Raw genomic sequence first — 17,256 nt, 5'->3', positions numbered from 1 at the left:
AAGGAACTGAGGTGAGGTAAGTCTTATGTGATGTGTGGTTAGATTACCTCTAGGCATATTTTCTTCCTAAATAGGGGTTTAGGGAGTAAACTTGCTGAGACATTGTCTCACCCCATCGTGGGTTTAATATTTTCAGGTCCTTAGATGGCGGTACCTCCAGTTCATTTTGGTCAGCCTTGAGGGGTTACTGAGTGGAGCACAAATGTCCTTGTCCTCGAAAGTCACTGAGTCTATGAGCTCATGGTGACCACTGTCTGGGTCGATGAGGGCCTACCTCAGAGGGTAGCTCATCAATTTAAGGCGTGATTTCGTCATGGGTTCAATGGATACAGGGATGGTCCCCTTCAGGGTTTTGATATCCCCGCTATTGCGGTCAACGCCGCTCTAGGCGAGAGTGTAGCTAACCCTCTTGATGGGGTTGTGGAGGACCCGAAGCCCCCAGAGCCTATCAAAGTGGAGTCCGAAGGATTGGCGAATATGTCCAACTAGTGGGTTGTAGGATAACTTCTTTTTGAGAGCCGATCTTTTTGTAAATAGACTAGTTTGTTTATAAAAATGTGTTTTGTTTGTGAATTTGCTGTCCTACTTTTCTATCCCATATTGTTTACTGTAGGGGTTTTTATTTTGCTTCTACATGTGCCTTAAAATGAACGGGTTGGCAACGCGTCTTGGGACGTCGCAATTTTATCGACCACCAAGGGATATGCGCGTGCTCGAGATTCGGGGTGTGACAGGTCAGCCTGAGGAAATTGAAGGAAATTCAACACAATAGAGGAGTTCACTCTAAGGTATTTAATAAGTTAATTAACATTTTCCACAAGAACCATCCTTCTTAAAGAAATGAAACAGATGTAACAAATACTACAGACCAAGTCCATTTTCTTTTTCCTGGTCTACATTATAGTAAGATACGATGACTTCGCAGATTACATATTTGTGTAACGTCTCCACCTCCAACTAGGAAGTGAATGCCAGTATATCCGGATCTTGTTTAAGAAGAATCATCTCATCTCCAGTGGTGGTTGTCCATGCATCTATTCCTTTCCCCTCTTCATCGTCGATAAGAAAGACCGATCTGAAATTCAATGATATGTTGCTGACGAGAACTGGCCTTCCCCACCCGAAGTCAATCTCATATAGCCCGAAACGGCACCAGCTACTAAAAAATATCGTATACACTTCGTTTGAGGACGCGACTTTGACAAATTCGGCTATAGAATTCCCCACCGTCGAGCAGAACTCCTGCTTGTTTACTATTGTTGCATATTTCGTTTTAGCGTCCGATATCATATTGTGGATTATATTCAGCATCTCATTGAACTCCGGATTCCTTTTGCTGGCCGCGGGTTGATCGGAGCGCCCAGAAATCATGCTGAAGAAATTGCCACAAGAATTTGCGGGTATCTTTAGTTTGACTTTATCGCGCAAGTTAAACGTCATATAAACTGCGATAGGCCTTTCTTCGCCCTGTCCACATCGATCAATCTTGACGAGAGCCTTACTTATTAGTGCCGAAACAACCTCCACCCTCGAAGGCTGGAAGTTGTTGCCCATTGAATCTTTTGCATCATCCCTACCTAGGGCTCTCAGCTTCGATACAGCATCACCGCTGAACCTGAACCTAGACACCGTGAATTCCTTGTTGCCAATAATCCGTGGCGGAGGCCAATTCGCAACGGCCGACACTTTCATTGGGAATAGAGACGACAACTCGAAACTTGGACAGACTGTAACATCGACGTTACCTCGGCAAGCGGTGGCCCACGAATTAACGAATATGGCCATGGTGTACACGTCGCTGATCCTGTGTGTAGAGCGCAAGCCAATTGCTATTCCGCCGCACTCGAACGTATTCACTTGAATCACCACTAGTGGATTGCCTACTAGGTTGTTCGGGAATTGCGACAAATATTCGAGCAAATCCATGTCGGGGTCTCTATGGAGAAGCTGATCAATCTGGCCATCCACTTTGGCATGGACGAAGTCCACTCAAGGTCGTTACAGTCGATAAAACAACCGTCGTCATCCTCGATATATCTCCCTGCCATAGGATAAAGAGGGTTAGAGTTTTGGAAAGTGACTCCTCCATCTGGTATGGTCCTGATGTTTCAGTGCATGGAGGCCCCATTTGGAGCTGTCCAACAGCTTTCGTTGCTAGTAATGGAGTCAGACATTGACTTGTGTGGACTTTGGGATCGCGACTTGGTGAAAAAATCTCGAGAAAACCACCAAATCAGAAACTACCAGATGGAAATGAGCGGAAAATGTGGTCCGATGGACATTAATCTACTGAAATATTTACATAATAAATCGTATATTCATTAATAAGTCAAATTTTTAGAACAATCGAAAGTGATATCACCAAATTTCATATAAATCGAGATCTTTCGAGCACCTATTTACCAGTTACATATTTCCACACTTTAGGTTAAGACTAAACTCCGACATCTTTATCTAACCAGGAGAGAACGGCATTTTCTTTTTGTATGAGCAAAGGAAACCAATATAACTGGAGGTCTTTTTTATGTGCATCTAAGGTTCTTGTATTGTGAGCATAATAAAGAAAGAGTAGCAAAGGGACAGAAGCTAATATAGAATACGGCTTCTACAATGGGGGTCGAGGCATCAATGATCTTCTCCAAGACATGACTAATCACACATCGAGCTCTTCTTATTGCAGTTATTTTGATGAGCAACATTCTTTCTTGGTATATCTATTTTATTAAATTATGTCTTGAGTTTGACTCATACCACACATCACGGGATCGAGTTAGCTGAAATATTTTGATTTGTCGGAATCCGGGATGCCCTTTAGTCGAATTAGGTTTGTTTTCCTGTTGGTCGGTGGTTCTATGTTTTCGCTAAAAGTAGGTCTAGTTCTTCATCATTTATTGTTGCCCATTTCTTACCGTGCAAAGCGTAGGGAAAAGATCCGTAAAAGAAAAAGAGACCCCTTAGGAAGAGAGAAAGCCGCAAAAGGGCGAAACTAGGGCCACGCGTTCGGAGCTTATTTTAGCCGGACGCGATGACTTGTGCTTTGATCTTCATAACTAGTTAATTTATTTATTTGTATATATCGCATGTTTAGGTTTAATGTAGGCGAGGAAAGCACCGAGTGTATGACCAATTATAACTCTAATTTTTCGATTATTACTAAATTATTTACTAATAACTCTCCTCGTGGAGTATGGATTGACAATTGGACATAATTAAGTAAATCTTTAGTGTTCTTTATTGTTCATTTTTTTTTATTTCTCTATTGATTTCACATTAATTTAATTACAAGATTTGATTTTTTTTTTTTTTTTTTTTTGCACTGATATTGCACTACACTTGGGATGATTTTTTTTTTACTTAATTATGAGTTGTAATAAATATGTATAGAATATTTATAGGGAAACTATTAAAAAACTTTTGTAGTAGCACTAAAGAAAAGCCTAGCACCAGCTGATGCTTATTATTATTACGAATAATGCCGTCAAAAACTTCAAATCGGTACATTTATGCGATATTTACCCAAAAATCACAAACTACTATATTCATACCATTTTAATCCAAACTAGTGCATTTATATTTCATTTATCTCAAATTAATTTTTATGTTATAAAAATCCCAAACTTCTACATCCTGCAATATTTACCCTAAATCGGCACATCCATGTCACATTTACATCAAAATTTACAGACTTATCATAATTTGTGGTAAATTGACATGGGTTTATCGATATGTAGTGAATATAGCACAGGTGAATGAGTGCACTATCTTGCAATTTTCAATTATTTGAGTTCCATGTGAATTTCCATGAGCCTTATGTGTCATTTGGTGAATAAATCCAGATAAGACAACATAGTACCATGTGTTTGAACAAGATAGAGACACATGTAAGTGATTATAAAAGAATTTTAAGTACTGAGTAAATGAACTTCAACTGTTATCATTATTGTCAATGACATTTTTATAGTGCACAAATAAAGTGCCGTTTGGACTCGTGCTTTTCTAATATTTTCTATGAACAATAAGATCATTTAACTTACTTTTTAGTTTTTCTAAAGACGACGTTTATCTACTAAACAAAATTTAATAGTTGAAAAACGTTGAAAACCTAGAGATAATCTTAATCACATTTCAGATAATTGATTTTATCCATAATAATCTAAAGGATGTAATAGTAAATAAACTGCCTCTAAGTTGTTACGGCTCAATAATCTGGACATCTATGTCTATGCTTCAGCAAAAATAAAAATAAAATTTTGTTTTCTGGCCAAATTATAAAATGTCACCTAAATTTAAAAAAATCCTGTAAAATCCCACGTGTCAAAATTTGTATGTCGTGAAAGTTTGGGGAGTTATGAACCAAGAAAAAGCTGAAGTACGTCCTATCTCGAGATTTAAATTAAGCAAAAAATAAAAAGTGCGAAGTTATTTAGACACGCCTTCAAATACTAACAAATCAAATCCAAGTCATATTCTGGTGGGATCTGTAGCCTTTGTCTTTAGCTCTGATTCCATGGCTAATCTAAACATTTGAGTGGATAACATTGTAGATGGTGAGGATATTTCCCTGATACGTACGAGCTAGCTAGGCGCTTCAACGGAGATACTTTTGTTTGATTTGGGGGTAAGTACACTAAAGATGTCGTAAATTTCGTACGATGCTCACATTTGAGTATCATAACATTTTGTCGCTCACTTAAGTATCATAACCAAAGTTATGGCGCTCATGTTATTCTTACCCCGTTGAATTTGAAAAACATATTGGTCCAGTTGTAGTTGTTTGAGTGAGCAAACATGCTATGCACGTGTCGCGATCCTCTGTAAGAGGACCTTGAGCAGATCATTGGATTGTTATGCGAGCTCAAATAATCCTCTCACACAAGGTGGCCTTGCTCTTCGCATGGACTCTCCCAATTACCGATCACAACATTGATTCTCAATTCTTATTTATTAGTAATAACATAGAGTTGTCCCTAACCTATTTTAAGTTGGTAAGGAACCGCGTAAGACGCAGGAGGTCACCTCTAACCTCTTGTATGTTGATTATAATTTTTTTTTTTTAAGTACATGTACCCATCAAAATAGGAGTAAAGCAATGTTATCGCCAGCAAAGATTTGGGTCACTCGTGCAAAAATCTTCCCATCAAGTATAGGAATACAAAAGTGTATTTTGCTGTCAACTATTAATGAGTTTTTGACTGGAAATGGAGCTTGGAATTAAGCGCCTATTGCAAAGAACCTTTTGAAGGCAAAGTCGAGGTGAAACATAGCTTGCAAATATACATCTTGTAAATACACTCGCCCAAAATGAAGGAAAAATGTTAAGGACATATGACTAACAACTCCAGTATATCTTTGGAAGAGGCTGATTAAGAAAAAGTCACAATTCGAAACAAAATGTGCTAAGAGGACGGCAGAAAACATACTCACTATCAACACTAAGTTTGTTTCACGAAAAAAATCTGACATTTTTAGAAGATGTTTCCTGAAGAATGACAAAAATTTTCTGGTGTTTGGCTGCAATCTAAAAATGAATTGAAAAATATTTTCTATCATGTAGTTAATAGACATCTTATTCAAGTGTTAGTGGCTTGCACATGGGCAATTGGGAAATTGAGTACAAGCACTACGGCCTCAATGGACCCTGACTTGGGCATGGGTAATTGGTTCCCAAGAACAAGCATAGGCATCGAGCTCATGATCGGTCTCAATGGACCCAAGTGTCGAGGATTAGGGCACAAGCTTCGAGGTCTCATGCCCGGCTCTATGGAATCAAGCATGGGTATCAAGGATCCGAGCATAGGCATCGAAGTCCTGGCCCAACCACAATGGACTCGAGCCTGACCTCGATAGACATGGGCATGGGTAGTAGGGTCCCAAGCCTTGGTGCCCATGCCTAGCCTCGATGAACCTAGCCTCATAGACCTAGGCACCGTCCAAGGCTAGTCTTGATGGACTCAGGCAATGGCATTGGGCTCTTGGGCCCAACCTCAATGCACTCGATCCCTAGTGCAAGGACACGTCAAAGGGGACCTCAACCTAGCTTCTATAAACCCGGGCCTGGCCTTAATGAACATGGGCACAACCTCTATAGATATAGGCCTTGGCACTAGCACTAGGGTCATAGGCCCAACCTTGATGGACTTGGTTCTGGGCGCAGGGTCTTGGGCCCTATGTTATGGACCTAAGCCTGGTCTCAATGGACCCATGTTTGGGTACTAGAGCATCGGGCACGAGCATTGGGGTCTATTACCTTAGTTCCTCCATGAGGAAGAAAGAAAATTAGAGAATCTGCAAATATCAACAAAAGTACAATTATTGTTAACCAATGAAAATAATTTGTGGTATACACAAGATATGGACAAAAAAAACCCGTACTCAATAAATATAAAAGAATAATATATCATCTATTTTCGAGCACGGGATAGTCGGTAAAAAAAAAAATCAATTGTATTCAAAATGTATTTATGGGCTTGACCTTTGTGGACTCAAGTTGGGGTGCTAGGGAGCTAAGCAATGGTTTTGGATTCCTAGGCTCAACTACCAGGGCTGGTGTCTCAAGCTTAACCTCTATGGAACTCGAGCTCGAGAATCGAGGTTTTAGACTTGGTGTCTTCAGACTCGAGCTTGGCCTTGATGGACTTTGGTGGGCCCGGCCCCAGGTTTAGAGTTAGGTCCGCGGCCAAGGGCACAAGAACAAGCTTTAGGGTTCCTATTCCTGAACACGAAGTTTCTAATAATATTTTGGAAAATGATTTAAACATAGACTTTCTATTGAATAGGAAAATATTTTTCATTAGCTCATTTTCCTAAATGATTCAAATGTTACAAAATGAGAAAAATATATTTCATCAAATAAACAAAGCCTAAATAAGATGACGATGGCTTCCCAAATTGATGAGGCAAAGGTTCTAAACTGCCGCTAAAACAAGAACACACCTATTTATTGCATTCCTGACTATTGATAACTTCTAGGAGTAAACTTGTTCACCAAACAAATGGCAGAAGAAAATTTTAAAGAGTGGAGAAACCTACGAGAAGCTTATTTTCCTTGGATACGACCCTCAATTTGAGGGGCAATATAGGATGAGTATTGTCAAGAGAACGAGGTAAGAGACACATGGCTCCATTCCACAAAATTGCAGCTACACCGATTGCACTGCTTCGTTCATTTAACGCTATAAAAGATGCTCCTGATGAAACATTGGTATAAAAAATCTGCAATGAAGACGCGGGTGCAACCTGAGCGTACAAAGACGCGGTCACTGATCTCCTTCAAGATATGGTCAATAATACATCGAACTCCGGCTTCAATTATTAGAATGAGCGGGATGATTTCTTGACTCCTACCTGCTACGGCCATGGAGCATGCAATGGAATGCTCTCTTATCCCGCCAAGCAACTGATACAAAAGTATTGTCACCTAGGTATTGGTGCTCAACTTCAATTTCAAGATTAGAGATGAGTGGTTTCAGGCTTCGTCTAGGTTTTACCTGAAACCATTGGAACAGGTTTCCTGTTTTTGAAATCTGGAACCTACCTGCATATTCAGGACCTTGGAATCTACAATGTCATAGGATTCAAGATCTACCCAAGTTCTATTTATACTCTTCATTAAATAATTATAGTGAATTGTCACTTCTAATGATAATCATTTGCTAGAATCCATTGATCACAATTAATATTTAGACACACAAAGATTATGAAATATTAACAAAGTAAAACTCCTAGTTATAGTTATAATCCATAATGGAAGCTCACACTGGTGGCTTCAGATTACACATTTATCATTAAATGCCATTGAATGTTGCAAGATAGCTCGAAGACATAGAACAAGAAAAACACAAAAACTTATTTCAAGTTCCAAGCTTCAAATTGGGAACCTAATTGTTGGAATACGTTCTCCAATTTTCGCAATCTAAAACCTACCCTACATTTTCTAGAATTTGGAACCAAAACGGTTGCCATCGAACCTATACTCAAGTTTCCAATTATATTTTGAAACCATGCTCACCCCTGTTCATGACTATAGAACCCCTGTTCATGACTATAGAATTAGGTTTGAGGATTATATTGCTCAGGTTTATAAAGTGATGATTATGTTGCGCACGTGAGGATATTTAGAGTTACAGCAATAGTCTATCATGGTCATATGAAGCATTCTCGAGAAGCTTTGTCTCGTAAATAATTCAAGGGGCAACATGGTCTTTTGCTGTTCTCACTCTATGATGTCTAACCCATTTGATCTCGACTTGTTTGGTTTCTTGTGCAATCAATTTTTATCCCCAAAAACAGCGACACTTTTTGTAGTACAAAGTTAGTTAAGACCGTCTTGTTTCACTTATTTTAACAGGGCCAAGGCCCGTTTATTTGGAGGTCTATAAAATACTATGCACATCTATAAATTAATTAAGTCCAAACTTTTGACTCATGAAGTGACTCTGACCCAAATTATAATTCATATATAATTGGTGAGATTTAAACACGTGACGTCCGGTTCTTAAACTAATCATGTTATGAAAGGTCAAAGAGCTAAGTATCTCTATTTAATAAGCCAGTTCAATCCTTTTTCACGGTTATCAGAACTAGAACACTCTCCGACTTTCCTAGCAGTACAAAAGGGTGCAAATCTGGAATATCTAACCAGCAAATTTTACCACCGTACGTATACAGAGAGACAAATCCGCAATAGCAAATGTTTCCTATTCTTTTGAAGGCTTAGCTCAATTAACCCCGAAATTTATCTTCAATCATGTGATTTTACATTTTCAATTTAAGACAATAAATTTCTGTCTATAAATTACATTTTCAATTTCTAATTTTTGGGTTTTTAATTCTTGCACTTTTAAATGTCGGTTGCTCTTTGCTTTTTAGTATGGTTAGGCCACACATTAAAATCATAATGGAATCTCACAAGAACAATTGCATGATCACAAAGTGAACTAATACCTTTAGGATCATAAATGGTAAAATCAAGAGTGAATAGCCACTTAGATAACACATTTTCCAATTGGGCACCAAAATGGGGCTGACAGAACATTAATGTAAGTAAGCCCAAACTTAGAAACTATAGTTGAATAGGAATCAAGACGACACTCTTGGGTTTCGTTTAGTTTCTAACCGACCCTAGATGGCTAGTAGCCACTTTTAGAAATACTTAGGTTGTTAAGAACTTAAAATGAAAAACCCAACGTTAAGTGAGGTATAGACTTGAGGGAGTCTATGCTCTTGATAAATGAACCTTATGGATGGTCGTTCAGATGATGCGCTTGAGCCATCTTTTCGATGAACTATTAGAGTTGTTTCTTGAGCAAAATCTCTAAATCTTCCCTAAGACCCTGAAAGAGAAATACTTTGGGAGGGTCGCAATAATTCTATATGAGCTATATTAGTCTAAAATGAGCTTAAAAATATTTGTTATCCATAGCGGCCGGACATGTGCAATCCTTCTTCAACTTAATTAAGTTTTTGTCATTATTTCAATAGAGAAAGACAAGTTGCCTATAATTGGGAGTGTGAATACTAGACAATTCTCAATAGTGACGTGTCAGTGAGAAGGCTACTGGGTTCATAGTGTAAGAAGAGACTATTCATTTTGGGAATTACTTTTTAAAATGAATCTATTAGGAAAAAAAAAAGAAGAGTTCGAGCGGTGTACATGGAACACTCAAACATGTCGAAGCAATCCTGTCGCCAACAATGATTTCGGTCACTCATGCAAAATATATGTATATACGAGTCAAGAATTGACATTATTACTAGATTAATTGCATTTGAATGTTGATATCTCATCATCTTATTTAAGATGGTCACTTGTGTTAACGTGTGTCAAAATCTTACCGACTTTATTTAGTAATCAAGTGCAAGATGTGAAACATGAATTTTCTTATGGATACATAAAAACGCTATATAATATTTTGTTGTAAGGAAGTAGAGAACGTCGTAGAATACATATTTTTAACTTTATGATAATGTACAAGTGTTTATTACATCTCACTATATTCAAGTTCGAAAAGTCCTAAAGCGCAAAATTTTTTAACGATGTTTTATCTGTCGAATCTAGAAGAAAATGTCATAATACAATCACTTTATTTAGGTGTGAGCAATTGCAAGTATGATTCTTTTATGTGTTTTACAATATTTTACAAATACTAGTGTGTTTTCGCCATAGGCAAGGGCAAAACATCGTAAAATACTATCTTTTATAATTTATGATATCATGAGACATTACTAAGTACATAAAAAGACTTAATACTTTTTCAAATGTGTGAGATCGAGTTAGTTTGCTATAATCATATTTAAAATGTCATATAACAAAAAAAAAAAAAAAAACTAAACAGAAGAAAAAAGAAGCAGAGTCCGTAGTCCAATAAAAATTCATTCCATAATTTCCAAAACTCCTTCGGTTGACTATTCTTTGACATAGCCCTGTGATTTTAACAGCGCCATCGTCTTAGTAAGCTTCTGAATTTTATAACCATGCGGGCAACGATATTATGTCAATTGTGACATGCGATAAAAATGGGCCAGCATATGCTCTAAATATGAGGAGGAATACATGTTAAATCCATCTCTCTAATCAGTTGAGTGATTTAAAATCAATTATAGTCTAGATCAATCACATCACCAATAAGCTCAACCTTGATAAGAATTGCATGCACAACTACCAAATCAAGTTCCTGCAGCTCTCTCTCTCTCTCTATGATGTGAGCGGCGGCGGCGTCGGCAATGTCTAGAATTGTGACACGATAGCAGGTGTGATGTGTAGCGGACAAAGGAGAAGAGGTGCTCGGAGAAGAATAAGGAAATAGGTATACGAAAAAAGAACTTAAATAAGGAAATTAAGGAAAAAGAGAAAAAAAGAAAGAAAGAACATAATCTCCCCTGCAAAAATCTAATTTGTTGATGTGTCATCCTCTTTAAGTGGGAGTAAATTTAAGATACAAATTTGTTGTCTTAAATTGAAATTTTAAATCCGCATGGTTAAAGATAAATTTTGAGGCGAAATATCTTGATTCCGGATTGGAAACATCTCTTATTGCGGATTTATCTCTCAGTATTCGTACCATGGTATCAAACGGTTAAGATAGTCAATTATCATGGATGGAGATTCCGTATATTGAGTTCCTATAGTTTTACAGTGTTTCAATCATTTAAATAATTATTAACGCGTATGTGGTTATTTCAATCATTTCAATCACTTGAGATCCACTGAAAAGAACAACTAGCAATTCATGTACTATGCTATTCTTGTCTTTTAATGTGATTGACACTTTTTATTTTGCCATTAAATATAAGTGAAAATTTGTCAATCGTATTGGTTTTGAGGTGACTCGTGTTGTGTTGGCTTCGTGTTCGGAAATCTCTCAATAATTTCATATAGGGTTCAAGTCATGTTTTTATGCGGTGTCAAGAAATGTCACTAAAAAGATCCTTTTAGACTCATATATTGAGCTTTTACTTTTGGAAACACAATCATTTACTATTCATTTTTCACCTGCACCGGTATTTTCCTATATGTTTTTTCATTCGAATCCATAGCCTTTGCAGGTATATATCTTCACAAATTGTGCCGGTTTCGCACTTCATATTTTGCTCGAAGGGCAACTCTACTTACTTTGAAAATACCAACCAGCTGCAGCTGGATAAAACTAAACTCTAGAAAGACCAAATTACCCCACCTTATAAATCTCCAATCTCCCAAACTCCCCATGAATCCTAAAGCTCTATCACTCAAACAACCTCTCATGTCTCCTCCAGCATACACCTTTCTCCGCCGTTGCCGTCGACCTCTTCCCCTCCTTTCTCTCCTTCTGTCGCCAACGCCACTTAGTTTATATATGGTGGCCATGGACGCAATTGCAAAAAGCGACCATGGCCACAAGGTTAGAGAGAGAGAGAGGTGTGTGATAAGGGGCTAAGTGAGAGAAGGGTGAGGGTTTTTTTGGGTATTCATCTATATAAATATGGATAGGGATCCCAATTAACATCTTAAATTTTGTCCTATCTAATGAGTAAGTAACACCTCAAAATTGAATATTCATTAGGGTGAGAAAAGATTCGGACTGCGATGTGTTTTGGGCAATTCCCATTAGATCTGATCCAATTCTTGGTTTCTAAAACCTTAAATCAATAATAATCAATCCAATTGCTAATTTCAGGTGTAGACGGAATCATTTGTACCACCTAGACTAGACCAATATATATATATATATATATATATATATATATATATATTAATTCTTATTATTACAAAACTGAAAACCCTAATTATTAATTGCCCATTCTCCAATCTTATTCACGCTAAAAATCCTACTTGTCTAGTCTTCATTCTCAATCATGCTTGTCACGGACACCTCTAGCTTACTCTCACTTGTCACTCGTCAGTCATGTCTCTCTCCTCGATGGGTCCCTCTCGCTTGAGTCACTTCCCTTTACTAGATGCCTCCCTTAGTCCCTCTCATCTAAGGTGCATCCCTCTCATGATCTCATCTTGAGTCCTGACACTCTTCTCCGTCTCTTGCTTTGGTTTTGGCCGTTCGTGACCGTAACCAAATCTCATCAATGTAAATAATCAATGCTCTACTTTTGGTCATTCTTCATACAAAGTGTAGGCTAAGAATTACCGTGAATCTGCATCTAATATATGTGATTTTCGTAACTCTCTCTAAGTTTCACACTCACCTAGATCTAGCCTTTTGAGGACCAAGACACCCTCTACATGTCCGCTTGTTTGTGTGGCTTGATTACTTTACTTCGAGGCTGTTGTCTTTCCTCCCATGCCACCAGTTCGCAAACCCACCCGGGAACCAAACTGGTTGGTCAATCCGATTCAATCTAGTTCCAAAATTAGGTGGGGCTGATTCCCGATTTCATAAACTAGGAACCGGCACACCTTGGAACTAATTATCCCAAGTATTCATGGTTGAAATGTCTTCTAGTCTTTTTATTTGCATTGTTCACCTTTTCTTCCTATTTCTCTTCCCTCTCCCTTACTATTCTGGCAACCCCGAATGCATACTTGACGATAGCAGACCCTATTGTGCCGCTGCCAGCCCGCCACAACCACTGCCAGTCCTCGTCCATACTCCTCTAGTTGCCGGAGCTATCATCTTTGGTTGACCTTGGCTGTGACCGCTGTATGTGTCTGTGTGTATGGAGCTGGGTACCTCTAATACGGAGGTCACAAACCACGAGCTCCGACTTGTGATTTCCCACCTCGTTTGTCCACAAATTTATGACCTCCAAGGCAGGCGACATCCAAGTAAGTGGCCCGCAGACAACGAAGTAGCCGATAAGTGACGCAAAGGACGAGGATTGGAAGGAGGGCAATGCATAAAAAGCCATTTTGGATAGGGAGATGAAAATTCTTCTGTTCTCCCACTCTCCCTTTCCTTTCCTCTTTGGCTCATCTTCTTCAACCTTTAGCCATAGGAAATGATTTGAGCTAGTCTCACCCTCCCTTAACTCTCTTGTTGATTTTGTTCTAGATCTAAGTTTGAGCTCTCCCAATCTAATTATACATTTAAGAGCTATCTTCAAATTATTATTATTATTATTTTATTTTTTGGGAACTCGATATCCCTGTGCTCTATTCAAGTATAGGTCCTCTAGCTTCAATGGTCATCTCGTCAAACCAGATGGTTTGCTCTTCCACATGTTAGATGTATGTTTGTTTGCTCAACCTGTTTTGGTTGTTTCCGTACAAAGATGATGTAAAGAAAGTCAAATTTAGACTCGCACCGGTAACTAGTAACGTAGTAATTATTGGAGAATGAATTTCCGATGTGTGTTTATCATTAATAATGATACGAGATCCAGTGATCCACCATCGATTATGTGCTTAACTTTATTGGTGCTCTCTTAATCCTCCTCATTTCTAGATTTAGCTTTGTTTTGTAGTTTTCTAGGCTTTGTTCTCCTTCAATTTCTTTGTCATAAATTTTAATTCTTCTCATGTGTCCTTTTGAGAGATGAACGCAATTTTCTTTTGATCTCGAAAAAAAAGAGAGAAGGAAGCTGACTTTTTTGTAGGTATGTGATTTCCACCAAAGGCAAGGGCGGTTTGGTAAGTTGATTATTCCGGGTTAATCTGAATCATGAATTGATGTTTTGATACACCATTCATTTTAAGAAAGTAAATTTAAAGTGTCAATTCATTCACAAAGTTTTAGAGGTCCCACTCCTTTATTTATTATATATACCCACTCAAAACATTAAATGAATGAACTTCCACCCACTATCATACCATCTTATGCCATTACATCAACCCTTAAACAATCGAAAGAGATAAGGCTCGCCTAGTGACACAAGAGTTCTCACAGTCGTACAGTTTGGACTATGATGAAACTTTCAATCTAGTGATAAAGATTACAACCGTACGTGTCCTGCTAGTGCTTATAGCAAGCATGTCCTATGGGCATTGTAGAAAGGATAGAATATGACCCTAATCATTCTTCTTAGATCGCTCTAGTACGATGGATTGAGGGGGTCAGCCTCAGGAAATTGAACACAATAGAGGAGTTCGCTCTAAGGTATTTAATAAGTCGATTAACATAGTCCACAAGAACCATCCTTCTTAAAGAAAAGAAACAGATGCAACAAATACTATAGACCAAGTCCATTTTCATTTTCCTGGTCTACATTATAGTAAGATACGATGACTTCGCAGATCACATATTCATGCAACCTCTCCACCTCCAACTAGGAAGTGAATGCCAGAATATCCGGATCTTGTTTAAGAAGAATCATCTCATCTCCAGTTGTGGTTGTCCATGCATCAATTCCTTTGCCCTCTTCATCGTCAATAAGAAAGACCGATCTGAGATTCAATGATATGTTGCTGACTAGAACCGGCCTTCCCCACCCGAAGTCGATCTCATATAGCCCGAAACGGCACCAGCTACTAAAAGAAATCGTAAACACTTCGCTTGAGGACGCGACTTTGACAAATTCGGCTATAGAATTCCCCACCGTCGAGCAGAACTCCCGCTTGTTTACTATTGTTGCATATTTCGTTTTAGCGTCCGATATCATATTGTGGATTATATTCACCATCTCATTGAACTCCGGATTCCTTTTGCTGGCCGCGGGTTGATCGGAGCGCCCAGAAATCATGCTGAAGAAATTGCCACAGGAATTTGCGGGTATCTTTAGTTTGACTTTATCGCGCAAGTTAAACGTCATATAAACTGCGATAGGCCTTTCTTCGCCCTGTCCACATCGATCAATCTTGACGAGAGCCTTACTTATTAGTGCCGAAACAACCTCCACCCTCGAAGGCTGGAAGTTGTTGGCCATTGAATCTTTTGCATCATCCCTAGCTAGGGCTCTCAGCTTCGATACAGCATCACCGCTGAACCTGAACCTAGACACCGTGAATTCCTTGCTGCCAATAATCCGTGGCGGAGGCCAATTCGCAACGGCCAACACTTTCATTGGGAATAGAGACGACAACTCGAAACTTGGACAGACTGTAACATCGACGTTACCTCGGCAAGCGGTGGCCCACGAATTAACGAATATGGCCATGGTGTACACGTCGCTGATCCTGTGTGTAGAGCGCAAGCCAATTGCTATTCCGCCGCACTCGAACGTATTCACTTGAATCACCACTAGTGGATTGCCTACTAGGTTGTTCGGGAATTGCGACAAATAATTCGAGCAAATCCATGTCGGGGTCTCTATGGAGAAGCTGATCAATCTGGCCATCCACTTTGGCATGGACGAAGTCCACTCCAAGGTCGTTACAGTCGATAAAACAACCATCGTCATCCTCGATGTATCTCCCTGCCATAGGATAAAAGAGGGTTAGAGTTTTGGAAAGTGAGTCCTCCATCTGGTGAAGCCTTTGAGAGATATCGACTCCGGGGTTCCCGGCATTATCTCTATAGTAGAAGATAACGCCCACATAATTTGGCATCTGAAGCTCATCTATTGACGTTAGCTTCCATTTTCGTTGGTCGCTCGGTGTCGGCACTGACGGCTTGACCAGCTTCTTCCACTGTATTTCCACCTTCATGCTTGGATTGCCTCTCAAGATATGTGTAGAAACGAGGATGATGAATATGGTATTGCACGAGTTCTCCAGTGGTTTTATAGAGCGCTCCAACCCTTGCCTCTCTTTACACGGGTAATAAAACCGCGTAAAAATATCTCGGAAACGAGAGTCACGCTTCCCCGTTTCTTGGAAATTTCACGAAGTCGCAATCGATACGAGAACAGACAACGTTAAATGATATGACCAGACGCTTGTGGTCACGGGTCCGGTCCTGATGTTTCAGTACATGGAGGCCCCATTTGGAGCTGTCCAACAGCTTTCGTTGCTAGGCATGGAGTCCAGACATTGACTTGTGTGGAGTTTGGGATCGCGACTTGGTGAAAAAATCTCGAGAAAACCACCAAATCAGAAACTGCTGGATGGAAATGAGCGGAAAATGTGGTCCGATGGACATTAATCTCTTGAAATATTTAGATAATAAATCACATACTCATTTAATAACTTAAATTTTTAGAACAATCGACGGTGATATCACAAAATTTCATATAAATCAAGATCTTTCGAGCACCAATTGACCTTCTAAGTTACATATTTCCATGCTTTAGGTTAAGACTAAACTCCGGTGTCTTTATCTAACCAAGAAAGAGTAGGGAAAAAGTGCCAAAAAAGTCCTAAACCTTTTGTATTTATGTGATTTAGTTCTAAACCTTTTTTGGTGCTAATTAAGTCCTAAACATTTTTACGTTGCGCCAATTCAGTCATTTCTAGTCAATTTTGGCTGGATTTTTTAACCGAACGTCGGCCACTATGTGACTTCATTAAGCGGCGACGTGAACAACTTTTAATAATATTTTATTTTTTTAATTTTTTTCTTTTTTTTTGTTTATTTTAAAAAATATGCTGCCGCAGTAGATGGGGAGTTTTGCCCGACGGTGGGCAATTCTTTCACCAATTTCCTCAAAACCGTAGGAAATATATCTGTAGTTCGGACTAATGAGATTATGGGAACTCGATCACGTGCAAGTCAAATTATTGGCATATGCGAATTTTTTTTTTTTTTTTTTTTGGCCAACGCATATGTGAATTGATCAGCTGAAATTATCAGAAGAAGAATATTACACGTGGATTTCGTTTATGAGCCGAAATCGTGAAGAGGCTTCTTTTGTTGTGTTCAACTCATCTCTGCATCCACGTGAATGTGAAAAATGAAGATAGTGGAAGAAGACGAAGTCAAAAAGCAGGGAAGACCATCATGAAGAGAG

The 17,256-nt window shown here is 38.8% G+C and overlaps 1 protein-coding gene across 1 annotated transcript; it reads right to left on the bottom strand.

The window, feature by feature from the left end:
• Positions 1–957: 957 nt before the first annotated feature.
• On the bottom strand, positions 958–1,926 carry LOC104455389 (acetyl-CoA-benzylalcohol acetyltransferase). The gene has a single exon (XM_039317693.1). The coding sequence runs from the start codon at positions 1,924–1,926 to the stop codon at positions 958–960; it is 969 nt and encodes a 322-aa protein (XP_039173627.1).
• Positions 1,927–17,256: the final 15,330 nt, after the last annotated feature.

This window comes from Eucalyptus grandis, chromosome 7, assembly GCF_016545825.1.
Source record: "Eucalyptus grandis isolate ANBG69807.140 chromosome 7, ASM1654582v1, whole genome shotgun sequence".
Taxonomy (NCBI): Eukaryota; Viridiplantae; Streptophyta; class Magnoliopsida; order Myrtales; family Myrtaceae; genus Eucalyptus; species Eucalyptus grandis.
The sequence above is the reverse complement of the archived record's forward strand: the minus strand, read 5'-3'. Positions and strand labels throughout refer to the sequence as shown.

Bases quoted from the DNA above. Each gene is read 5' to 3' on its own strand.
- LOC104455389 (XM_039317693.1), bottom strand. From the start codon at position 1,926: ATGGATTTGCTCGAATATTTGTCGCAATTCCCGAACAACCTAGTAGGC.